The sequence below is a fragment of the Erpetoichthys calabaricus genome, chromosome 16, assembly GCF_900747795.2.
Source record: "Erpetoichthys calabaricus chromosome 16, fErpCal1.3, whole genome shotgun sequence".
Lineage (NCBI taxonomy): Eukaryota > Metazoa > Chordata > Cladistia > Polypteriformes > Polypteridae > Erpetoichthys > Erpetoichthys calabaricus.
This window is the reverse complement of record NC_041409.2, coordinates 26,785,494-26,812,544: the sequence shown is the minus strand read 5'-3', so window position 1 is coordinate 26,812,544 and position 27,051 is coordinate 26,785,494. Positions and strand designations below refer to the sequence as shown.

Sequence of the window (27,051 nt, the reverse complement as noted above, 5' to 3'; positions counted from 1 at the left end):
AGATGAGGAAAATCAGGCAGGTTCTGTTTGACAAAGTTTCTAATTTGAAGATTGTGAAAGAAATGTGTAGCTGGAAGGTTCAATTTGGAATGTAACTGTTCAAAGGATGCAAAGATATTGTCTATATAAAGATCTCTGAGCAATTTATATATTTAAAAATATAACAGAATCCTGTCCAGGTGTTCTTCCTGTATTGCACTCAGTGATGACAGGATCATCTCTGGCAATTGCGACACAACTTAAGTTTACACATGGATATACAGTTTGGTAAATGAATAGAAAAGGTAATTAAAGGATAGTCACCGCATTTAAGAGTTAGCTTCCATGCTGGCTACACTTGGTAGGAGGCTCCCGATTAAGTTCAACTTATTCTTGTTATGACTGAAGACAGGTAATTTGGGCTGAACAGATTTACAAATTGAAAATAATAAAAGTGAAAAACATAACATAAACATGTGCATATTTTTACGTACTTTTAATTGACAGTAATATCCTTACAGTATGTTTTGCCTTTACTATTTTGAGAATAAGAAAATTAAGCAGGAAATCAGAAAAGGCTCTTCAGCTGTGTGCATTAGGCATTCATCTATTTATTTATTTTTTTAAATATCACTTCAGTCAAGATTATAATGATGCTAAAATGCTTCTAATAAACTATTGTTATTTTGGTTCATATAGCTATAATTCTCTTTGTGTATGCAAAGCATGTTTTTGGAATACATACAATATTTATCTTTAAACAACATCCATTTGTGCCTCTGTGAGGAACATAATTTTGAGGTGTGTAACACCTTATCATCATTCTCATTACATATTTCCTCATTTTAAACCGTTCTGTCATGTCACCTTATACAGATGAACAGATTTGACTCCTTCACTCTTTTGTTATACATAGGTCATATCCTGCTGGCTTGAAATTATCTGTTATTTTCAGTGCTGTGTTGTTGTACATCCAGCAATTGTGATGACCAAAACTACACAGAGATATTCAGATATGGCCTTACAAGGACATTACTCGGCTTAACCTTAGTTTTTCCAGACCTGTACTCCACTTAGCATGCTGCTATATAACCCAACACCATATGAGCCTTTTTAATCACTTGTGTATACTGATGGTTGAGTACTATGAAAAGTCTATTAAAACTGCAACGTTTTGTTCTTACAATCATAAGCTCCAAATCCACCATTGCATAATTATGTATATTAAGCTCCAAATCCACCATTGTGTAATAATGTATATTTACCATAAATAAATAAAACCTGTTCGATTCGATTAGCAAATAATGGTGCTGTATAGATGATGCCGCCCCATGGTTTAAATTATGCACCCAGTCATTGTGTGGAGTTTACAGGTTCTCCTCAGCTCTGACTTTAACTCAAAGTGTCAGGAGACCTGTGTGCTCTCTCTTCTCATTGTCACTGGTCCAAGTTAACTCCAGTGTCTAAACTCAGTTGAGCTGTAAATCTTTAGCCAAAAATCAAACATAAAAGAAAACATAAAAAATAAATATGTTTTTGTTAAAATTCTGGGTTTAATCAGTAATCAATGGACTTCTTTCCTATTCAAGACATAAAGCAAATGAACAGAATGTAGAGGTAATTTTTATGCTAGGTGTCAGAAACAGCTGATGGTGGGTGTTTACAGTATTTAAGTGTATTAAATTCCCATGAGCAAGTTAGACATGTGAACTATTAAAGAACAAAGCAAGACAGAGAGAGATTCTTTAAGAGGCTTTGCTAATGTAACCAGTTTAAATTACACAAGATGGGCACAGAAAACTCAAGAGAAATCAAAAGATGTTATTGTTCTTGCATACACCAAAATAAAAACACAAAAGAAATGCATTATGTGAATAGAGTAAACATTTTACATATTTTACAACAATATGGTACACTGTTTTTTTTTTTTTTTGTATTGGATTTTTTATTTGATTTCTGTAATACTGATATTTTGTTTATGCATATTTATGTTTCATATATAAAAATAAGTTAAAAAAAAAATACAGAGCCACTTATTTGTAGCTGGGCATGCTACCATCTGGGTTATTCTGTAAGCACTACAGACAAGCACTGCAACTTTCTCAGATTATTATTATTATTATTAAGATGTTTCAGTGATTTTTTTTTTTTGTGGATCACAAAGTCATAAGATTGCAATCCATTAGTGAAAGCCATTTTTCCATAGGTTATCTGGAATTAGCAAGGAACGTTTTGTCAATGAGTCAATCAGAGAAATGTAGTTTTATTGCTCAGCATGTATTTTTTGTTTATAAAATATAAATAAGGCCGGTTATAGGTTTATTATTTTCACGTGTACAGATCAAGATAAAAAATTAAAAAGGATACAGGTGGGACTCCAGCGACAATGCTGCTGATTTGCAGTCACACGTGCTTACCATCTGTGTTCTTTTGCAGCTGCTGTAAAAAAGCAATAAGTGTGCCACTTTTTCAATAACTGCATAATTGTTCATTTCTGGGGGTGGGTACTTGTAATGGAATTTGAAGAAGCCTGTATGCACATAGATTAGATTAGATATATATTTTTTTTGTCGCTGAGGTGTATTTGAAACTTTACAAAAGCTCAAGATATATTTGTTTTGTTTTGTATATATTTGTTATTATAAACAAGTTACAAACCCCAGAATACATGAAGTTCATGGATAATGAAGCTGCCATCAAATACAGGCTTGTAGGTGGTAGTAAAATGGGGAGACCTCTCCAGATGTACCATAGGTTTACATTTAAAGGCATTAACAATTGAATCAAGTTCGGCTTACTGTGTCCACAAAAGGAACAAACTAATGGAAGACCGTTCTATTCACGATCCCTGGTTGAAGACACCAGTGTTCAGAATAACTCAACTTTGCAGTGTTCATATTGGAGTGATTCTTTTCTGTTGCCGAGTTTAAAAAATAAGCATCAACAACATGATGCAGCCCTTTTCTAGAACGTGGATGAATTCAGGCTGCATTTCAGAGTCTAGATAGCATGTTTCAGCTTCAACTGTAATGTTCTTACTTTTTTAGTATATCTTATTCACATATGACTCCAGACCTCTCCTGCCTTCCACTGTGTCTGTTCATATCAGATGTAACCTGTCCAGCATTAAACAGCATCTGAAACAGAAGGTTTAAGCTAGTTCTCCGCAATACACAAAATGCCAAAATACTTGAACACTCTGCAACTCGCTATGAGATGTGATAGTTCTTTCAACTTAAACTGAATTGAGGCTGGCCAGTTTTGAATCATTTCCACCTTACTTTTTACCTCACTCCAGATATGCACCCTTGCCATCCTCAGACCAGCCGTCTTCTGATATGGTATGAGATAGCTCTTTTGATGGTAGTGATTGCAGTGCTTCCATCGGAGTACAGGAATATGCAATATTCCTCAAAGTCTCTTACAATCACAGATGTTGTGACGTAAGGTATCTTTTTGGATCCTAATTACTCACCATGTGACATCTCTCAAGGTTACAGCTCATCCACAAGGCAGTTGAGAGGAGTTGACACTCTCAATTCAGTGATGACCGCTGCATGTCCTCAATTTAAAAATCCATTTAAAAATACAGTATAAAAAAGTTTATCAAAATTTAAAAAAAGAGATTTTGTAAAAAGGCTACACCTGAAAGTAAGCTCCACAATCGATATTTAGTCATTCAGATTAATATGGCCTGCCTTCTGTCCAAGAAACACAACTGTTAATTAAAAAATAAAATAAAATCAAGTAACCAATGCTGCTGTCCTAAGATTATTCTCGACTCCTTAAATTTAATGCAGGGCACAAGATACATTTTACTTTAAAATAATAGTAGATGATTACATTTGGTTGCTTCTATGATGCTTCTACACACTCACAATCACAATGATGCAGAAAGGGTGGTGAAAGAAGAGAGTATGCAAGAGTGGAGAGCAACAGAATGAAATGAAACCCTGTTTCTACTTCAGGGCTGGTTGTAGAATAAAATGTACACTATGTGAGATTATCACCAGATTGTAGTAAAATTATCTGATCAAATTTTATATAACTGTTTTTTTTTCTTAATGCATGCTTTTTCTTCCATATTGTCTTTTTATGGTTGTCATTTTTAACAAATTACATCCTTTGACAGTAATAAAACCTGTCTTGATCTTGTGTAGTAACAGAAACATATTTTGTTATTCTAGCCTAATTTTGGAGCATCTTTAGATATTCTTAAAGTTGAAATTGGAGGAGATGCACAGACCACAGGTATGACCATAACATTAATTAATTGCTGGTGATTATACATGTATGTCATTTTCAACAAAGTATCTTAAAGGAATATCTTAACTTCCACTTGAAAACTACCAAACTTATTTCCTCACAAGCATGGTATATATGCATTTGCCATGCAAAATTGTGTCATAAAGTTAAGCGTCTTCTACAAATTAAAACAAATTTCTTACCTACGTAGGTGCTTTACAGTGGAGGGCATGGGGCGCCATCAGAAAATAAAAGCCTAAAAACTTACCAATGAAGTGGCAAAAGTTTCAGTGTGAGAAAACATGGCTTCTGTGTTTCCGCTGCATATCCGTGACAACAAAAGGGATCTGGAAATAATGATTTTATTGCATGTTCCTGGTACTATTTTTATTGAGGCAAGGCTACATTTCCTATTTGCTTGTGTGAGTTCTAACGTAAATGTGGAAGTAAATCAAAACCAAACCAGCGACACGATGCAAAATTTTACTGTAATTTTAACTTTTGAGAGGAGACTACGCTTATTGCAGCAATAGACAAATGCTGAGGTGGTGTGTATGGCTGGTCTTCTTTTAAAATGGCTCTTATAATGTTATTGGTGTTTTTTTTCTTTGCTTATAAATGACATGTATAAACTATTTTACAATGTGTTTAATTGCAAAATAAGGATCAGTATTCGACAACGTATTCAGTAAGTTTTTAAGTTATTTTCTGGTGGTGTTCTATGACCCAGTAGCCTCCATTGTAAAGCGCCAGTAAGGGCAAGATCTTTTTTTAAATTTATATAGAACACTTAACTTTAGAACAAAGGTTCTCATAACAAATTGATATATGCCATTTTTATGAAGAAATAGCTAATCCTTTAACTTTACATTGTAAAGAATCATTATCATTTCTTTAAAAGTACTGTATGTGTTGACAGCAGTCCTTTTTCTTGTAAATTGAATTATTGCAAAAAAGCATATTATATCAAGCACACTTGACATTTTTCAGGAGATTAAATCAGACTGGATACTGGATACTTTGCAACTTGTTCATAATGTATTTGTATTAAATTTAATTTTTCAGCTGTTTTTGAAAAAGTGAAAACCTTGATATTTGATTTAGTGGCATTCAGTATGAAGCTTATTCCCTGCTAACATATGTCTTTAAATTTATTTAAACAGTGATGTAACCGTGGTATGGTATTTTTAAATTGAAAATTATTCTCTTTGGAACTTTTGGAATAAGCATTTTAAAATATTAAGGTAAAAATACTGCTTGCAAATTCCTTATGTCAGGCAGTTAGGCTTCTGATCCTGTGCAATAACACATGAAGAAACTGTCTATATGATAGTTATTAGATAAGAAACTGACCCATTAATTAATCTGACCAAATTACTATTAAAATATTAGGGACATATGGAAACAAACAGAGCATACTGATAAAGATGGCAGAATGTATGCATACTCAGCTTTACTGAAAACGCTGGAGTATAAAAGGGCTTGCAAATTCCTTGTTGTAATGCCAAACCTAGGCCATCTCTCCATTTTATGATTTCTTAGTTTGGTGGTTTAAAAAATAAAAAAATTCTTTGCGCAAGAAAAGAGGAAACTATAATATGGTGATTGATGAAGATGAAATGAATGTCTGCTGAGATCTGAGTGTCTCTTTGCCATGTAGATTTGCTACTACATATTCTTTGGAATTCAGGCCACATTACTGGTCCAGTAAGGATTAGACTAAAAGAAAAAGCACCTGCACAACCTGTAAAGAAACATCCCTCCACACTAGCCAGTTACAGAATTGCAAAATTCTACATAAATATTTAAAATAATGAGAATTTATACTTCTAGTCAAAATTCCTATTTGAATGTACATTCCACTTTTCCCTTGTGTAGTTTATTTTGTTTTATGAATTTATTTTATCTTGCTTTAAATTCATAGTTTAAACTATAAATCATGTATACCCTGTCTTTGTTTTTGCTGCATAGTAAAATGCACAAATGAAAATTAAACGTATTAATATCTTTAAGAATGGCAGAAGAATATTATTATGATTATTCTTGTTAGTAATGTATCTTTATTTTCTCTTGTTAATATATTGTGAATGTGTTGACTATGTGCAAGTTTATTTATTAATCTGAAATTTTTTCATCTTTTAGTTCAAGAAGTTAGGATTTCATTGTATCTGTAATTATATGTGGATATGTTTGTTACTAGAGAGCAGAGCGTTTCAAAGCAGCTCTGTAACATGCTGGAGATGAAGAGATTTACTTTGCTTTTGTTTCTGTCTCGTTGTTGGCGGTGTTTGAAATGGGTGAATATTTTAGTATTTTTTTTTTTTACTTGGCTGTCTTTCATCTTGGTTATACTGTATACGTGACTACTGTGAGGAAGCACTGCACAATTTTACGCTTAATTAGAACAAAACTTCTCAAAATTGCATTTCTGTGATACTTTAAAAATAAAGACATATCGTAAAACAGGTTCCCAACCAAGGGTAAATTTCACCTAATCATGGGGTAAATTTGCTTAAATTAGCTTGATTATTTTCCAAAGACGACATAAGACTTGCTGAAGAATCATTTCTTCAAGAATCGTGAAGTATAGTATTTCTTGTTTTGTGTTCTATTGTACTGTATTATACTAATTGTAATGTATTTCATAAAACTAGTTAAATTATATAGGGCTATAGTGCTTTGATATGTGAACATTTAAAAAAGAAAGTAAAAAAAGTTCAGTTAGTCTCCATAGCCAGTACAAGTTAGTTGTGATGACTGTGTCCTTGAGTAAGGCACCATGGTATGTTAATTTCTGCAGTAGCCATATTACCCATGAGTTTGAAGGTCATCTTTGCCAGTCAGCTAGAGGTGGGTGTCCACTGTGTATGTTTTCATTATGTGTAATGGAATGCTGCTTCCCATGTGAACAAGATATCTAAACCATGAGAGTCTGAATCTGTCAAAAACAAGAAGATTAAACCTTGACAAGATTTAATGGTTTGTCACAAAGATTAATCGTTTTATGAGGAGCAACTACTGCTGGAAATGCATTTTTGATTCCCCCTGGCTCATGTGTTATGATGTAACATGGTCTAATGAGAACTTGTTTGATAATGGATTGATAAGTTCAAATCTTAACACTGATAGCTTATATAAGTAAATATTTGCACTTAGACTTCATTCCTTTGTCTTGGTCTATCAGAAATGAAAGTCTAGAAGTTATAGCGTGGTGTCAGATGTCACCGTGTTGCACAAAGTGAACCTCCATGCATAATTCTGTGTAGTGTAGCTCATTGTCAAAGCGGTGCCAGAGAAGCCACTTTATACTTTTGCTGGACACTTGATGAAACACCGACCTAATTTGAGAGGTTACTGCCAAGAAGTATTCCACTGGGAATGTCTTGCATGCAATCAAAATCACTGTTGGTACTCCTGTACTTCTTGCCATAATGATTTTCTTTGTTAACAAAATCTAAGCCAGCACTCTTGATACACAGTGGGTGATTACACTCCTGGTGCAGGCCTGAAAGTAGGCACAGGCTGAGGACAGCGTTCAGTGTTGAATGACCAGGTGTAAAGTCATACTATTTAGGGCATCATGTGGGTATCTGAGAATCCCAAGCTATCGATATTGGTGTGGTGTGGTGTGGGGGGGGGGGGGGGGATTCTTCATCCAGAAGAGGGTACAATGAATTATTGAAACTGTTGTAACCTTCTACTCATGACTCTGTCTTTGGTGTTATCTTCTTTCTTGTTTGCTTAGTTGCAACAGTAGTTATTATTATTCAGATTTTGTACTGAAAACACCACAAAAATGCTTGCTTTCTTTTATTAGAAATAATTTTTATAAATTTTAATTGTGAGTCCAGTCATTACAATTTTTAAGCTCATACAGTGATATTTGTATTCTTTGAAAAGGTATGCCTGATAATTTGGGCATATTATGTTAACGTTGCACTAACCAGAGTATCTGAAAAAAAGACAGAAAACAGCATTAAGAAATATAAACATTGTATGCCTAGCTTTGTGTGATTTTATTAGACTAAGACTATGCTTTGTGTATAAAGTGTAATAGCCCTATTAACAACTGTTTTTTATAGATGGAACTGAACCGTCTCATAAGCATTCTGAAGAAGATGAAAACTACTTCCGAGGTTATGAATGGTGGCTGATGAAAGAAGCTAAGAAGAGAAATCCTAAAATAAAGCTCATAGGTATCAGCAGGTTTTTGTTTCCTGTTGTAATAGAAGCAGATCTCAAATTTATGTTACAAAGCATGGCAATAATGTCTCTTCACTATAAAACTTGGTTCATAAACAGATAATTTCAAAGTATCAACCTATTTGTTTGGGGTTGATACATGTTTTAAAAATGTTTAGTTGCAAAACTATTTTTCTTGAAATTAGTTATGGGCTAAAATGTTGAAAGGCGGGTTGTGTAATAAGGTTATATTTCACCAAAATGCAACTAAAAATATCTTTACTACAAAGAAGGAAACAAATGTGTTTAGGTTTAAAAAAAAATCTAAAAGTAACTCTCAGTTATTTCCTGTGTACACTATTTAACATTGGAATCATTAACATCTATATGTTTTTATAAGAGAAAAACAGATATAGTAAGGTTATGAACAAATACTTGTAGCAATACTAACTGCAAATAAGGAAGATTTACTAAATGGCCATCTCCTTATTAGCTATTCTGTCTAGCTCCATTAACAAAGGTACCCTGCAAGGCCATGTTATTCTCCTGTTACTTTGTGCGGTTTATAAAAATTAAGGGCCATGATTAATGTCCAACTCAAACATTTTGAATACTAGGGGGCTCAGCCCACTGCTCGCTTTGCTCGCTAACCCCCGTGTGGGTCCTACACACTAGTCATTTCCCAGATCTGCTGCTTGCAACGAATCTTGCTGTTCTTTTGGATAAACAGGAATATCAACTCTGTCTTTGATATCTCCGTCTTTCGAAACTGTTATCGCTAACAATTCGTGTTGGTTTATTATATATGTGAGCGTAATCTTTCGGATTCATATAGAAATCTGAGAACTTTTTTTTATCCATGTTTTTGAGATACATTTTTGGTAAAGTGCGATACTTTTGGACGTATGGTTTGTATCCATTATTGGCTGTAGAATTTCTAATATGTCTGATCGTTTAACTCTTTCGATTCTATGTTGCATTGCTTCTTTGTGATCATAAATATAAACCTGACTGAATTGTGGTTTCTTTGAAATTAAACTTGTAGTAGCTCAGACATATCACCTATGTCCATACGTGTATTTGATCTCTTCTTGCTGTTCTGTTATTTCACTGAGTAATAATTTCTGTTTGTTAGCGCTAAAGCAATCTTTACTATTAGTTTTTTGAATTGTAGTACTTTCATAATCTCTAACCTGCTCTGCTTGTGTATTGCACCAATGTTTTTGAACGTCTTTACGACGTTGCACTTCGTCGTCTTCTCTTTGTCTTTTCTTCTACTGTCTGTCTTTTATTTCCACCCCCGTTTGGACCTGTTTGGTTATCAGTTCATCTCTTGGCACAAAGTCTCGTCTCGCAGGACGTGAACTTATCTCTTTGAAAATATCTTGTCTTGTCTCTCTGAAAAAGTCTCATCTTGTCCCAAGTTTTTTTTATATAATGAAGAGATATGCAAGGTACTACACTGGTAGTATTTTTAAATTCCAATGCTTACTCCCATCCTTTAATGATATGAAATGAAATTTAATTAAATGGATCGCTGATTAATTCCTTGAGATAAATGTGAAAAGCACTGGTCAATTGACTGAGACGAGAAAAATTAGATCTATGTGCTCAAAAAAATGTAATATTGGATGAGTGGGTCATATTTTACAAATACATGAGAATCTTAGTTGATGGACAGTTGAGATTTTGTAGTATTTTTCTATAAGTACATTAAAGAAATTCTAGCAAAGGCTATTTTTCTTTTGTAAACTGAATATTTTAAATAAAGAAAAACAACCATTAACTTTTAAATCTGTTTATTTACTGTGCAGAGTATCCTATCTTCTTGTTCTTGTTCTTCTGTTAGGGTTGCCACAGCAGATTATCTTCTTCCATATCTTTCTGTCCTCTGCATCTTGTTCTGTTACACCCATCACCTGCATGTCCTCTCTCACAACATCCATAAACCTCCTCTTAGGCCTTTCTCTAATAATGCATTTTATGTTCAATATCAACATAAACTACATCACCCATTTAAAATCACAAGCACTAGGGGAGTCATTGGGTCTGACCAGATTTTGAAAGATCCTGAACTCCCTCTCAAATATAAATACTGTTTTAGCTTTTTGATAAGTGACCAAATCCTGTAATGCAGTTCAAGGCATAATTTTTACCTTCTTTAGTTAGGCGTTTAAAGGGTAAAACATGTCTAATCAAAGAATGTAATAGATTAACAAAACGAATGGATGAAATTTCAACCCGTTACGTGTGAGGTACAAGATAACACTTTATTAATCCCCGAAGGAAAATTGGGATGTTCCAGTAGCTCACAGTAAAATTGAACAAGTACATATAGATTAAATAATTAACCAACTAAAAAATGTCTAAGATGAAACAGATAACTAAAAAACATACAATACCAAAAATCGTGATATATTACAAATCGCCAATAATAAATCCACTGCAGTATCACATTAATATAATATGTACAGTACACAGATAAAGTGTCTAGTGATTAATAAAGTACCAGTGATTACAGAGCCTGGTACCCCATACATATAAGTCATGAAGTAATCCAGTAAAGGATAGGCCAATTAAAGCCCAGAGTTGTATAGTCTAATAGCAGCAGGAAGAAAAGACCTGCGAAAATGTTCCCTCCTGCAGCAGGGGAGGAGCAGTCTGCTGCTCATTGCACTCTTTTGGCCCTGCAGCAGTTTATGGAGCTGATGAGAGGGGGTCTTCATAATTAATGACATCTTTACCAGCATCCTTCTCTCTGCTATCACCTCCACAGTGTCCAGTTTCACCCTAAAGACTGAACTGGCCTTTCTGGTGATCTTGTTCAGTCTGTTAGTATCCTTGGCTGTGATACTGCTGCCTCAGCACAACACAGCATAAAAGATAGCACTCAAAACCACTGACTCACAGAAAGTCCTCAGCAGCAGGCATCTCTCACCGAAGGAGCTCACCGTCCGAAAAGTAAGAGTTGTCTCTGGCCCATCTTGTACAAAAGTTCCACATTCTGCTCCCATCCCAGCATATCGTTAAGGTAAACACCCAGATACTTGTAGGTTTTAACGATTTCTATTTCCTCCCCATGGATGGTGACAGGAGCTGGAGAAGACTACTTCTTCTGAAAGTCCACCACAAGCTCCTTTGTTTTTTTTGGAGTTTAAGGTTTCTTGAGACTTGTACTATATTTTTCTCATAATATATTCTAAAACTCTTCTTTCAGTTCAAGGCTGACAGGAGCACTTACTTTTCATATTGTCTGTACTTTGTGACATTTACTTGTACAGTATGTGAATAAAGTAATTGTTCTTTTTGTTTAATAAAGTTTATCTTGACCTTTGCCAATGCTTCCTTTCCTTTCAAAGGTTTGCCTTGGGCTTTTCCTGGATGGGTTGGACGTGGAAAGAACTGGCCATATGACTTTCCTGATGTGACTGCATATTATGTTGTGTCTTGGATTATTGGAGCCAAACGGTACCACAATCTGGATATTGATTATATAGGGTAAGGATATTTTTGTTATAATATAGTTTAAAATGTGAATGTCTAAACAAAATCTTTTTAAATAGTGTTGTCTCTGAATAAGACATCATATCCTAGAAGCATTCCATTTTTCAATATTTGTCCTACTGTAAATCCCTGCTTATATACAATATTGTGTTGCTGAGGAGAGACAGAGAGAAAACCAAAATGAATGAAGGAGTAGTTTGGTGCTGTCTCTCATAAAGGTGGTTCTAAGTGGGTCTGTTTTCTTTGGCGTGTCGGTAGAACCACTTCATAGATCTCAGATTTGCCCATTCCCCTTTACTAAACGTCAAGAACTTGGAACCAAGTTGCATTGGGCCTTTCAAAGAATGTAATTCTTTACTGTTGTTGAAGAGTAAAGGAGGGAATAACTATAAAGAAGCAAGTATTCATATTTTACTCATATTTACTTTAAAACAAATTTTCATGAGGGTACTTGCAGAATGCTACAGCCATCCAGCTATTGTGCCTGAAACTCTTTCCTCAAAATACGTGATCAGTACTGCCTCTGTCTCACACCTGCTTTACCTGTAATTCTCTGCAGACAGCATCTCTGTCTAAGACACACAAAGGATCTGTTTTGTCGTGGTAGGACCCTAAAGTGACCCTATTTTCCCTTTCAGAATTTTTATTGTGTAGAACATAACAAATTGCCCCAAATCTCATATGCTTACCACATTAGGGTTGAGATGCTATTAGAGTTCAACACCCCAGGCAATTAGAGCTCCAGAACAGGTGGAATAGAAACTTGCATGTTTATTCATGCATTATAGATAATATACCCAAAAGAGAAGAGTACAATGAGAGTTGGTAAAATAATATAACCTGATAATATACTTCTAAACTACCATGTGGCTATATGTCTTTGTAGCAGATAGCCCGGCCTCAGACAGACATGACACCAATGTCCAAAACACACGGGTTTATTTACAACTAGGAGTACCCGGCTTTGCCCGGGAATCTATAACTGGTGAATTTCCCAAATGAAAGAAACAGAACATAGAAATAGAACAAACAGTTTTCTGATTCACATTTTATTGTAAGTTCGTCCACTTTGGATTGTGTCTGCTGTGGCGTTTGAGACACCCATGAAATAGACTTTTCTCTGGCATCTGAAGTGGGCCATGGAATTGTACGTCTTTTTTTTTCGGTGGCATGGGTATATTCGCGTAAAGCAAGAGAAATATAATGTGTTACATGGTATTACGTACGGAATATGCACCACAGTGAGATGAATTAACTTTATTTACACTACGTCGGAAAGCGAACAAATCATAGACATATATAGATAGATGCCGCATTCACTGTGTTGCCCAGTCGACATGATACGTCAGCGCGTCCGCCCTATTGCGAGTGGTAAAAGTGCCATTTAAACTAATACACGTAGACGTGGAAACTGGGTTTTCTGATGAAAAAACAATAACGTTTAAAAAAGTATTGTTTACATACAACAGATTTTGGCGAATCGTTTAAATGTAATTATTTATATCCATTTATACACTAATAAAGGGAATTATTAAATACTACTACTAATAATAATAAAAATACATACAACAGATTTTGGCAAATCGTTTAAATGTAATTATTTATATCCATTTATACAGTAATAAAGGGAATTATTAAATACTACTACTACTAATAATTTTTAATAATTATTAAATAATTCCTCCCATATAAGTAACATTTTGCAGACTGCCTTCTTCCATCTCCGAAACATTTCTAGACTTTGTCCTGTTCTTGCGCAACACAGTACTGAAGTATTGATTATGCCCGAGTCACCTCACGTATAGATTACTATAATGCTATTCTATCTGGCATCCTACAAAAACTTATCCATCGCTTACAACTTCTTCAAAATTCTGCTGCTGCATCCGCGTTTGCCACGTTATGTTCTAACTACAGAGGCAGAGTCCCATTGCATGGTTCTAACTTGTATTGAGTCGAGGTACTGACGCGAACACCATACCTACGGATACTATCAAATTATATATAAGGATATATTACAATTTGGTTCCACCCATGCACTCACTATTCCTCAGTCCTTTCTCTCTTCGGCCGCCTCCACTCCTCTCTCACAAGCTCCGTCTTCCTTCTCCCGACTCCGGCTCCCTGAAGGGAGTGAGGCGGCCCCTTTTATCATGCCCCGGATGTGCTCTAGGTGCTTGGTGATGGTCCTCTAATGGGTTCATTTGAAAAGGTTGATTCGTTTTAAGCAACCAATTTTAAACTCCTCCTTAAATATTATTATCTATCATTTTGATAATTGTGCATAATATGACCAATACACCGCAAAGTGAAGCAACAGCAAAAGAACCTTAAAAAAAGCAATGTTTTAGAAAACAAGTGCAATTTTGTGCAGTCCTTTTAACTTGGTTCATTTCTCTGCATATTTTCATTTCTGAGCCCATTTTAATCTCCTGTATATGATCACAGGTGAATTTGTGCACTATCTGGTATCGCTGATGTTGGTTCACATCTAGCAAAAAATTTAAACAAAAAAAAAATTGTTGGTGCTGTTCAAATTTCAAAATTGTGCATAAAGGATTGTAGACTACCAGGGATTATAGTTGACATGTGCTTGTGGTGTCTTTGCAGTGTTCTGGATATATGGATGTTTGAAAAAATACAAAGCTGTGTGTTTTTAAAAGATACTAGTGGGGGGAAAAAGTTTCAATGTGGAAAAATTTTAACATGCAATAAACTGGAAAGCCAGCCCAACATTTTCTTTACTTGCTTTTCCTGCATTAAGTTACTGTATATTCAGAATACTTTTCACTTACAGAGTTAATGGTAACTTGTTTTAAATAAAGTACCTTGCAGAATCATTCTTACATTTTACATTTTTCAAATATTGTTGGTTACAATGGTACTCAAAGTATCTTGGTCCAGTCTTTAATACAATGTAACCTTTAGCAGACCAAACTCCTATTACGGTATTTAGGTTTTGTCAAACTCTCGTCCGTCATAACAAGAGACCTCTACAGATAATTTCTGCAAACAGAAGATGTACAAAAGGCAGCTGTGATTTTTCTGTGCATATCTTTATCTTTGGCTATAATAGGCAAAGCACAATAACGCCTCTATTTTCTCAGGAAGCTAAGGAGAGCTGACCTCCCAAGGAAGCTGCTGGTTAATTTCTATAGATGCACTATAGAGAACATCTTAACTAACTGCATGATGGCCTGCAGGTACAACAGCTGCACCAAGGCTGCTAAAGAAGCCCTGCAGCGGGTCGTAAAAACAGCAGAGGCCATTATTGGGACTGAACTGCCGTCATTCGAACTCTTGTATAAGACTCGCTGTGTGAGAAGGGCCAAAAACATTCTCAAGGACAAAACTCATCCTGGAAATTCTTGGTTTGAGCTCCTCCCGTCAGGCAGACGCTTTAGGTCAATCCTGGACTACGCACAAACAGACTAATAAAGAGCTTTATCCCATCTGCCATAAACTTTCTGAACTCTGAATCTCCTCAGTCTGAGATCATTTTTAATTGAACATGTGCAATAAGCTATATTGATAATGTGCAATATACTAATGTAATACAATATAGAATATGTAATGTACTATTCATTAACAGGTGCAATAACAATTTATGCTGCTGTACTTTGAGCAATAATAATTTGCTCTTGTTACTTGATCACTTAACACGACATATTTGGAATTATTTCACTTTTCTTTAAATGCACCTTGGGACTGTCACAAAAAGTAATTTCGTTGTGTTACACAATGACAATAAAGTACTTGAACTTGAACTTGAACGTGAACTGTTTGTTCAGTGGATCATTTAATGGGTGAGCAAGGAACATTAAGCAATGAGAATATAATGTGTTGACTGAGAGCAGATTCAGAGACTCTGGTGCCAGCTGAAGACTTGCATTTCAGCCCATCTCACTTCTACAGTATGTAAATGTGAAAGTTATGAGCTAGTTCCAGTATGTGTTGATGATTGTTGCCTTCTAAAGTGCAAGCAAAAAAAATCCCTCTTGAATGTAGACCCAGATTGTCCTAAATGGGTTCACGTTCGGTCCACCTTGATAAGTGATGATATTGTGAAAATATCTTCGTAAAGGTATTTTACAAAATAAAGTTGCATGACTTTCTGTTTAATGTCATTAACATAATTATTTAAAATATATTTTGTACTTCCAGATATGGAATGAAAGAAGTTTTGATGTAAAATACATAAAGGTATGTAAAAAAACAGGATCATGGTCTGATTTTTCTAGAAATTTGTAATAAACACAAAGTGCAATTTTTTTAATAGATGTTTGATTGTTTAGGCTGAACAGATTTATCTTCATTAAACCAAAATTTTCATTTTTCATTTTCATATATTTTTTTGAATTAGAAATATTGGTTTCTTTGTGGAATGCTGTTATAAAACTAAATATTAATGATAAATGACAGTGAATGCAGTATTATAGTGGTACCTCTGGTCACGACCGTAATTCGTTCCAAAACTCTGGACGCAACCCGCTTTGGTTGCGCCCCGAACGTAATTTCCCCATAAGATTGTATGTAAATACAATTAATCTATTCCAGACTGTACAAACTGTATGTAAATATATATATATTTTTAAGCACAAAAATAGTTAATTACTATTACACTGTGCATTCTATGGTATAAACTAAATGTAAAAACATTGAATAACACTGAGAAAACCTTGAACAACAGAGAAAACTAACATTGTAAGAGTTCGCACTAGACCCTTATGAACCGCTTGCTGTAAACACTTTTTTTTATGAGTTTTAAGCACAGGAAAAAAATTAAAATGCCACTTCTCTTGCAAAACTTTTCACACCATCCTCTACTGGCTTTAAATTCCTCGCCTTCGCCACTCGAAGCAAATCGCCATGAATCTTCCCGGCTTTCTCGCATATGATTGCCTCGCTCACACTATCCCCTGCAAGTTGCTTCTCATTCAGCCACACTAGCAAGTTTTTCCGTCTCTTCCAGCACTTGAGGCCTCTGCTTGGTTAACATTGTAACTCCTTTTGCAACATCAGCTGCTTTGTTAGGCCCTGCATATGCAAACAAAAGAAAATGGGAAACGGAGAATGGAAAATAAAATCATTTGCGCGTAGGGAAACTGACCGCCAGTGTTTTTGTTTGCCACAGAGTGTGTGGTCGTGAACAGGCGCAAAATTTTGGCTAACTTTTTGATTGAAACCCGATTTGTATGTGTTCGAAAATGTTCGTGACCAGAGGTTCTACTGTACATGAAAACCATTTTAAGAAGTGTTGTTGAAGAGATTAAATCAAAGCAAAGATTTTTTGCTATGATTCTTAGATTTAAAAATTGAGACTTCCAGGACATTTCATATTAAATGTTGAAGTATAAACAAAGAGTTCCATTTTGTATATCTTTATTTAAAGACAGAAAGTTAGTTTCTAAGTTTAATAAAATTTGCGAAAAAATAGAAAACATTTTTAAATGAGCCACCAAATTTGAAATTAAGAAGAGAAAATATAGTTTTAGATAAAATATTTTAGGGATATACCGTTATAGATAATTTTATTCCAGCCAACATGGATGAAAACTGTTTTAAGTAATAATATCTTAGTTATGTGTGTGTGAATGCAAGCAAATGTGCAGTATGTGTGTGCTTGAATGAATGAAATTTGTTTCCCTGTCTATCACTAAGGTTCTTCGTCAAGCTTTGGACAAAGTTGGCTTAACCAGAGTTGGTATCATCGCTGCTGATGGAGACTGGTCCATATCTAAAATAATGTTATTTGATCCATATTTTAATGACGCTGTCCAGGTTATTGGGTAAGTATAGGAAGTGCAGGTGCTACCTGGAACTGCTTACCGATAGATGGTACTTTTACTAAAATAGCTTAGAAAAAACACACAACATGTCAACATTCAGGTATGGCGGAAAATTTAGACCACTTTCCAGAGTAACAATTGCCAGCTTTAGTGTTAGGTTTTAGCTTTGTTTCTCATTTTTGGTTTAGGCTAAGAAAATTGTGGTTTAAAGAAAAATAAATGCTTAAGGAAAGAAGCATAGGTTGGTTAACATCATTGTACATGGAGAAGAGAAGGCCGTGATTGGTGTGAAACTGTTGAGTAAACTTTCCATATACTGTACTCCATGCACAAGCATTTCTGTTTCAAAATATGTACTGTATATGCCTTTGCCATCTTAGGTAGTGGTGAGCTGTGTCCTATACAATATACCCATCAACCACAACATTAAAACTACTGAATTACTGAGAAGTGAAGTGAATAACATTGATTATCAATTTACAATGGCCCATGTTAAACAATTTGTCAGAGTTTTAATAACTACACAATACCGCCAAAACATTCAAACTACTGACACGTGATGTGAATAACATGGATTCTCACATTACAATGGTATCTCTGAAGGGATGGGATATATTAGGCAGCAAGTGAACAGTCAGTTTTTGAAGGTAATGTGCTGCAAGCAGGAAAAGTGGGCAAGCATAAGGATTTGAGCAACTTTAACAAAGGCCAAATTGTGGCTGGTAAACAACTTGGTCAGAGCGTCTCCAAAATAGCAGGTCGTCTGGGGGTGTTCCTGGTATGCAGTTGTTAGTACTTGCCAAAAGTAGTCCAAGGAAGACCAACCGGTGAACCGGCAACAGGGTCATTGGTGCCCAAGGCTCACTGATATGCGTTGGGATCAAAGGCTAGCCTGACTAGTCTGATCCCACATAAGAGCTACTGTAGCACAAACTGCTGAAAAACTTAATGTATAAAACTTAGATCCTAACACTGGGTTATGGGGGTCTTCTGGAGCCAATCCCAGCCAGCACAGGGCGCAAGGCAGGAACAAATCCTGCATTTGCAGAAAATCTCATCAATGGGAATTTAAAGATAAAGATGACTGTGGACTTTTGTTTTAATGTTTAGATGTGTTTCTTTATTTAATGCATCGTGACCCATGTTTCGGAGAAAAATTACATAGGCTTCTTAAATGTTAATTTTAACTAACGCTAAAGGTGTTTTAGCTGTGAGAACAAAACATCTGTGACATAAGCTATGTCTTAGGATATTTTTCTTATTTCTTTGTTTGTCTAGACTTTTCACTTTAACCTTCTCTTATCTTCTTATTTCTATATCTTATTTTCTTGCTTTTTCATTTCAGTTTACAAAAGATTAGTATGACCACTTTAAAAATAACTGTGTGTTTTTTCTGTTTTGTTAAAGTTTAAAAACTTTACATTAATATTATGTAGTTTCCTTTTATGTCCATCACATGGTGTACCTGTAGGAAAAAAAACGATTGCAAAAAAGAAACAATGCCAAGGACATGTGTCATAACTAAAACAACAAGGAGACTTCAGGTCCTTTTCCCTCATCCTTATCGCAGGCATAACCTGAGGTACAGTGTGCATTGTTAGAAACAGAAGTAATGCATGGAGCAATCCAAAACCCTGCTTACTTTTTTATGACACCATGTGATTTAAATAGTGGATTACTCTGCATATCTACAACGTATTTGCCTTGTGCTGACTTGTTATATTAACTAAATACCTTTATTAAGATCATATTAATATTACAATCTAGATGATATCATTCTGTCCATCAAGCAAATCTGAATAGTTTATAGCCAAGTTTTTTCAATTTCTTATCCAGAGAAATTTTAAAAGAAATCCTGGCATCCACTTCAACTACTTGATTCAGTAGTTCGTCTCAGATTTATGTGATCCCTTGTAAGTGTTTCAGAATTTCCACTTTGCGTGTGTTTGTATGTAATGGGCTGTTTGGTGGAAAAAATGATTTCTGGACTAACTTTATGGATGCTTCTGAGATGTTGATAGACTATTAAAATTTTTTTTTACACGTTAGATATTTTACCTCCTGAATGTGTTTGAGATTTAGTATGTCAAAGTAACCACTATTTAATCAGTAACTTAATTTAGAAATAATAACTATTCCTTTCATAGTTGGTGGCTGAATTTAAAAAATGTATTCAGACTTCTTTGTCTACGCTGCATTTAGATTGTCATTACTTAGAGTGGTGCAATTGCTGAGCGCTTTGAGTAGTGAGAAAAGCGCTATATAAATGCAAAGAATTATTATTATTATTTTAATGGTGGTATTATGTGTATTTTATGGCTTAGAAAAGATGTTTAAAAAGACTGAGTTTAGGGAAAATGCCTTAACCTGGAAGTTCATACCAATTAGGCACATTGCCTGATGGGGTCACTTTGGACAGTTTCTTTTTGATAATTAATCAATAGTGTAAATTATCACTAAATGTAAAGGCACACAGTGAGGAAGAAAGCTATTCATTTTTTTAAAATCTTGTCTTTTTATTTTAAGTGTTTTAATTTAATACTTTCTATGTCATTACCTTTTCTTTCTGTTTTCTTCCTTCTGTCTTTCTAATATTTTTTGAAAAAGCTTCTCCGATACACACTGGATAAACAAGGTTTGGAGCGGGTAAAAATCATAGCCAGCGATAACTTATGGCAGCCAATATCATTCTCCGTGCTGCATGATGCAGAGCTTCAAGATGCGGTCAGTGTGCTAGGGTATGAATTTTTTCTGAAAATAAATTTCAGTACCAGTTTTATATTTAATAATCTATTTTCTGATAGTTTTAGATTATGTCCGCACTTCTTAATTATTTTATCCTTCCTCATATCATTGGAGTGTTTAATTCTTTTAAAACCTATTCTGTTGTATAATGTATGTAAACTATAAACATACTTGTGTAATATAAATGTGTCAGTGATTTTATACATTATATGCATATAAACACAATCATAGATGTGTATTTGTGCATGTGCATATATTACATGGCGGACATAAACACAATTACAGTATAAATGTGTGTTTGTACATGTGAATAAAATTACAGGGTGACTTGGATAGAATTGAACAATTTAAACAAGTATTGCTCCTTAATTAACTGCCATATTACTACAGTATGTAGTCTAAATCAATTTGTAAAGGAACTGTCACATTTTTCCTTAATCTTTCAAATGCTGAATGTCCACCCCATGTGTCGCTTGAGGCAGGTCAATCATGTAGTCTTAATTCGACTCAGAGCCTTTATAGCTTATCACTACCACCAGTTGACATGGCAGCCATGATAAATTCCTCCTTTTCCTCAAGCACCAAAATGTGGGAAAAATATAAGAATAACTGTACATCCTGACACATGCATTAGATTCAGAAAGTATTCAGACACCTTCACTTTTTTTCAGACTTTACATTGTTGCTGCCTTGTGCTAAAATTGTTTAAATTATTTCTATAACATATAGCAACACTCAGTACCCCATAATGAAAAAGAGGATTTTAGGAATTTTTGCAGATTTATTAGAAGAAAAAAAAAAACGGAAATATTACATTAACACAAGTATTTGGACCCTTTACTCAGTTACTTAGCTGAAACACATTTGGCGGCAATTCCAGCCTGGTTTTTTGGGTTATGACGAGACAAGCTTGGATTTGGGGAATTTCTGCCATTCGTCTGTGTAGATCTTCTCAAGCTCTGTTAAGCTGCATGGAGACTGTTGGTGGACAGCTTCACACACAGGTCTTCACACAGATTCGACTGGGTTGGTTGAGCCAATCAAGGGCATTCACAGAGTTGACTCTGTGTTGTCTTTGCTTTGTGCCTAGGGTTGTTGTACTATTGGAAAGTGAACCTTCAGCCCAGTCTGAGGTCCAGAGTGTTCTTGAGCAGGTTTTCATTAAAGATATCTCTGTATTTTGCTCCGTTCAGCTGTTCCATCAACACTGTGTAGTGTCTCAGTTCCTGCTGCTGGAAAACAATCCCACAGCATGATTGCTGCCATTACCGTGCTTCCCCAATGAATTGGTATTACACAAGTGATGAGCAGTGCCTGGTTTTCTCCAGATATAATGCTAATCTTGGTATCATTAGACTAGAAAATCTTGTTTGCAAACACCAAGAGAGCTTCCATGGGTCTATTACTGAGGAGAGTTTTCTGTCTGACCTTTCTGTTATCAACCCCAGATTGGTGAAGTATTGTGGTGATGATGTCCTATCTCTACACAGGTTCACTGGAGTTTAGCCAGAGTGAGAATTGGATTCTTGGTCGCTTCTTTTATCGAGGCCTTTCTAAAACGACTGCACAGTTTGACCAGGTGGACAGCTCTAGAAATACAGTGCATCCAGAAAGTATTCACAGCGCATCACTTTTTCCGCATTTTGTTATGTTACAGCCTTATTCCAAAATGGATTAAATTCATTTTTTTCCTCAGAACTCTGCACACAACACCCCATAATGACAACGTTAAAAAGAGTTTAAAAAGTTTACTTGAGGTTTTTGCAAATTTATTAAAAATTAAATTGAGAAAGCACATGTACATAAGTATTCACAGCCTTTGCCATGAATATCAAAATTGAGCTCAGGTGCATCCTGTTTCCCCTGATCATCCTTGAGATGTTTCTGCAGCTTCATTGGAGTCCACCTGTGGTAAATTCAGTTGACTGGACATGATTTGGAAAGGCACACACCTGTCTATAGAAGGTCCCACAGTTGACAGTTCATGTCAGAGCACAAACCAAGCATGAAGTCAAAGGAATTGTCTGTAGACCTCCGAGACAAGATTGTCTCGAGGCACAAATCTGGGGAAGGAAATTTCTGCTGCTTTGAAGGTCCCAATGAGCACAGTGGCCTCCATCATCTGTAAGTGGGAGAAGTTCGAAACACCAGGACTCTTCCTACAGCTGGCCGGCCATCTAAACTGAGCGATTGGGGGAGAAAGGCCTTAGTCAGGGAGGTGACCAAGATTCTCGATGGTCACTCTGTCAGAGCTCCAGAGGTCCTCTGTGGAGAGAGAAGAACCTTCCAGAAGGACAACCATCTCTGCAGCAATCCACCAATCAGGCCTGTATGGTAGAGTGGCCAGACGGAAGCCACTCCTTAGTAAAAGGCACATGGCAGCCCACCTGGAGTTTGCCAAAAGGCACCTGAAGGACTCTCAGACCATGAGAAAGAAAATTCTCTGGTCTGATGAGACAAAGATTGAACTCTTTGGTGTAAATGCCAGGCGTCACGTTTGGAGGAAACTAGGCATCGCTCATCACCAGGCCAATACCATCCCTACAGTGAAGCATGGTGGTGGCAGCATCATGATGTGGGGATGTTTTTCAGCAGCAGGGACTGGGAGACTAGTAAGGATAAAGGGAAAGATGACTGCAGCAATGTACAGAGACATCCTGGATGAAAACCTGCTCCAGAGCGCTCTTGACCTCAGACTGGGGCGACGGTTCATCTTTCAGCAGGACAACAACCCTAAGCACACAGCCAAGATATCAAAGGAGTGCCTTCAGGACAACTCTGAATGTCCTTGAGTGGCCCAGCCAGAGCCCAGACTTGAATCTGATTGAACATCTCTGGAGAGATCTTAAAATGGCTGTGCACCGACACTTCCCATCCAACCTGATGGAGCTTGAGAGGTACTGCAAAGAGGAATGGGTGAAACTGACCAAGGATAAGTGTGCCAAGCTTGTGGCATCATATTCAACAAGACTTGAGGCTGGAATTGCTGCCAAAGGTGCATCGACAAAGTATTGAGCAAAGGCTGTGAATACTTAGGTACATGGGATTTCTCAGTTTTTTTATTTTTAATAAATTTGCAAAAACCTCAAGTAAACTTTTTTCACATTGTCATTATGGGGTGTTGTGTGCAGAATTCTGAGGGAAAAAAATGAATTTAATCCATTTGGGAATAAGGCTGTAACATAACAAAATGTGGAAAAAGTGATGCGCTGTGAATACTTTCCAGATGCACTGTAGTTGCAGCTCCAAATGCTTCTTCCATTTAAAGATTATGAAGCCAGCGGTGCTCTTGGAAACCTTCAGTGCTAGCCTTCCCTAGATCTGTGCCACAACATAGTCCTGTCTCTGAGCTCTGCAGGCAATTGCTTTGGCTTCATTTCTTGGTTTTTACTCTGATGCATACATGTGTAGAAACATCTCGGTGATGATCAATAGAATCGGATGTACCTGAGGCAAATGTGAAATGTCATAGCAAAGAGTGTGAATACTTGTGGTAATTTAATATTTAGTTTTTTATTTTTAATTTAGTTTGCAAAAATTTCAGAAATCCAGTTTTCACTTTGTCATTCTGGGGTTGGGAGTGTTGTTTCATTTAAAGGGAAAAAAATGAAATGATTTTATTGTAAGACTGCAGCATAGCAAATTGTGAAAAAGTGAAGGGGTCTGAATACTTTCTGAATTCACTGTACTACATGTTCAAAAGATAGTTACTGAGAAACTTTTTTGAATCGCCTGGTATGCTGTTTGGGTATGTATAGACATTGAGAGCAATATGAATTGTATGCATTTACATATAGAGCAATAGGAATGCTTTTGAAGGTTAACATAATTTTAGGAAGACAACAGCCATCCCTTTTAATGTGTTATTGAGAAGACAAAAATGAGACGTTAAAGCACTTCACCGATCGTATCTCTTTTGATAATGCTGGTGAGACACCCTGTTTCTGTCTCTATCTATTCTGTCTCAAAAGTAGATTCTCAAGTCTTTGATGGTGTCCATACAATTTTTGCAGGCCCTTTTCTATTTTAGAACCTGCAGTGCAGCTATTCCTCTGAAATTTTTCCTTTGCCAATGAGAAACCAGACACAGTAGTAAAACGTCTGTTTGTCAACACCATCCTCTTTGTATCCCCACTAAATGTTTCCTCATAACAGAGCCCAGTTGAATGAACATTATTATGACATAATTATATGTCTATGTATGTATAAGATATACTGAAAAGTACTTCTCTCCTCTGCTTTTCTGAAATATTTGGTATTTGTCATAATGAATGTCACCAGGATGACAGCAATCAAAGCCTAATATTGAATTAAAAATACTTTGATTGAACAAATAATACAAAAGATTGATACTTCTATATTTATTACAGATATTGCAATAATCAATATTTGCTGTGAAAATCTACAACAACAACAACATTTATTTATATAGCACATTTTCATACAAAAAGTAGCTCAAAGAGCTTTACATAATGAGGAAAAGAAAAATAAAAGACAAATAAGAAATTAAAATAAGACAACATTAGTTAACATAGAAAGGAGTATGGTCCGATGGCCAGGGTGGACAGAAAAAACAAAAAAAAACTCCAGAAGGCTGGAGAAAAAAATAAAATCTGTAGGGGTTCCAGGCCACGAGACCGCCCAGTCCCCTCTGGGCATTCTACCTAACATAAATGAAATAGTCCTCTTTGTAGTTCGGGTTTTCACGGAGTCACTTGATGCTGATGGTCATATAGACTTCTGGCTTTTAATCTATCCATCATTGTTGGATCATCATGGTGCTTTGGGTAGCGCCACCACCAACAGGACACCGGAAAAGGAAACAGAAGAGAGAGTAGGGGTTAGTACAGATTTTGAATGAATAGTTATTATAATGAATTGGATATACAGAGTATCAGGATTAAATTACAGTGAAGTTATGAGAAGGCCATGTTAAAATAATGTGTTTTCAGTAGTTTTTTAAAGTGCTCCACTGTATTAGCCTGGCGAATTCCTACTGGCAGGCTATTCCAGATTTTAGGTGCATAACAGCAGAATGCCGCCTCACCACTTCTTTTAAGTTTTGCTCTTGGAATTCTAAGGAGACACTCAGTTGAGGATCTGAGGTTACGATTTGGAATATAAGGTGTCAGACATTCCGATATATAAAACGGGTCGAGATTATTTAAAGCTTTATAAACCATAAGCAGAATTTTAAAGTCAATTCTGAATGACACAGGTAACCAGTGTAGTGACATCAAAACTGGAGAAATGTGTTCGGATTTTCTTTTCCTGGTAAGGATTCTAGCAGCTGCATTCTGCACTAATTGCAAACGATTGATGTCTTTTTTGGGTAGTCCTGAGAGGAGTGCGTTACAGTAATCTAGCCGACTGAAGACAAATGCATGAACTAATTTCTCTGCATCTTTCGATGATATAAGAGGTCTAACTTTTGCTATGTTTCTTAGGTGAAAAAATGCTGTCCTAGTGATCTTATTAATATGCGATTTAAAATTCAGATTACAATCAACGGTTACCCCTAAGCTTTTTACCTCCGATTTCACTTTTAATCCTAATGCATCCAGTTTATTTCTAATAGCCTCATTGTATCCATTATTGCCAATCACTAAGATTTCGGTTTTTTCTTTATTTAATTTGAGAAAGTTGCTATTCATCCATTCTGAGATACAGGTTAGACATTGTGTTAGCGAATCAAGAGATTTGGGGTCATCAGGTGCTATTGATACATACAGCTGTGTGTCATCAGCATAGCTGTGGTAGCTCACGTTATGTCCTGAGATAATCTGACCTAATGGAAGCATGTAGATTGAGAAGAGCAGCGGACCCAGGATAGAGCCTTGTGGAACACCATATAGGATATCATGTGTCTTTGAGTTATAATTACCACAACTAACAAAGAATTTTCTCCCTGCCAGGTAGGATTCAAACCAATTTAAGACACTGCCAGAGAGGCCCACCCATTGACTAAGGCGATTTCTAAGAATATTATGATCAATGGTGTCAAATGCGGCACTCAGATCTAAGAGGATGAGATCAGATAAATGGCCTCTGTCTGCATTTATCTGCAAGTCATTTACTACTTTAACGAGTGCAGTTTCTGTGCTGTGATTTGTTCTAAAACCTGACTGAAATTTATCAAGAATAGCATGTTTATTGAGGTGCTCATTTAACTGTATAATGACTGCCTTCTCTAGAATTTTACTTAAGAAAGGCAGGTTAGAGATGGGTCTATAATTTTCAAGAGCAGAGGGGTCGAGATTATTTTTCTTAAGTAGTTTAACTACCGCAGTCTTAAGACAGTCTGGGAAGACCCCCGTATCTAATGACGAATTTACTATGTCAAGAACATTATCAATAAGCACACCCGATACTTCTTTGAAAAAATTTGTTGGTATTGGGTCAAGGGCACAGGTGGAGGGTTTCATTTGAGAAATTATTTTATGTAAATCAGGTAAATCTATCCTAGTGAAAGACTTTAATTTGTTTATTATGGAGTACTGGGGTTTCGGAGGATCCTTAGTGTTGGGGAGATATACTATGTTATTTCTAATATCATTAATTTTTTGATTGAAAAATACAGCGATAGCCTCACAGGTTTTACTGGAAG

The 27,051-nt window shown here is 35.8% G+C and overlaps 1 protein-coding gene across 1 annotated transcript in view; it reads left to right on the top strand.

Annotated features, from left to right (window-relative positions):
- Window positions 1–27,051, top strand: part of galcb (galactosylceramidase b) — a 53,526-nt gene that overhangs the window by 3,554 nt on the left and 22,921 nt on the right. The window contains exons 3-7 of the mRNA XM_051919809.1: window positions 4,167–4,230; window positions 8,307–8,420; window positions 11,766–11,905; window positions 16,075–16,113; window positions 20,307–20,437. Coding sequence (XP_051775769.1) covers window positions 4,167–4,230; window positions 8,307–8,420; window positions 11,766–11,905; window positions 16,075–16,113; window positions 20,307–20,437 — 488 coding nt within the window. The remainder of the gene's footprint in view (window positions 1–4,166; window positions 4,231–8,306; window positions 8,421–11,765; window positions 11,906–16,074; window positions 16,114–20,306; window positions 20,438–27,051) is intronic.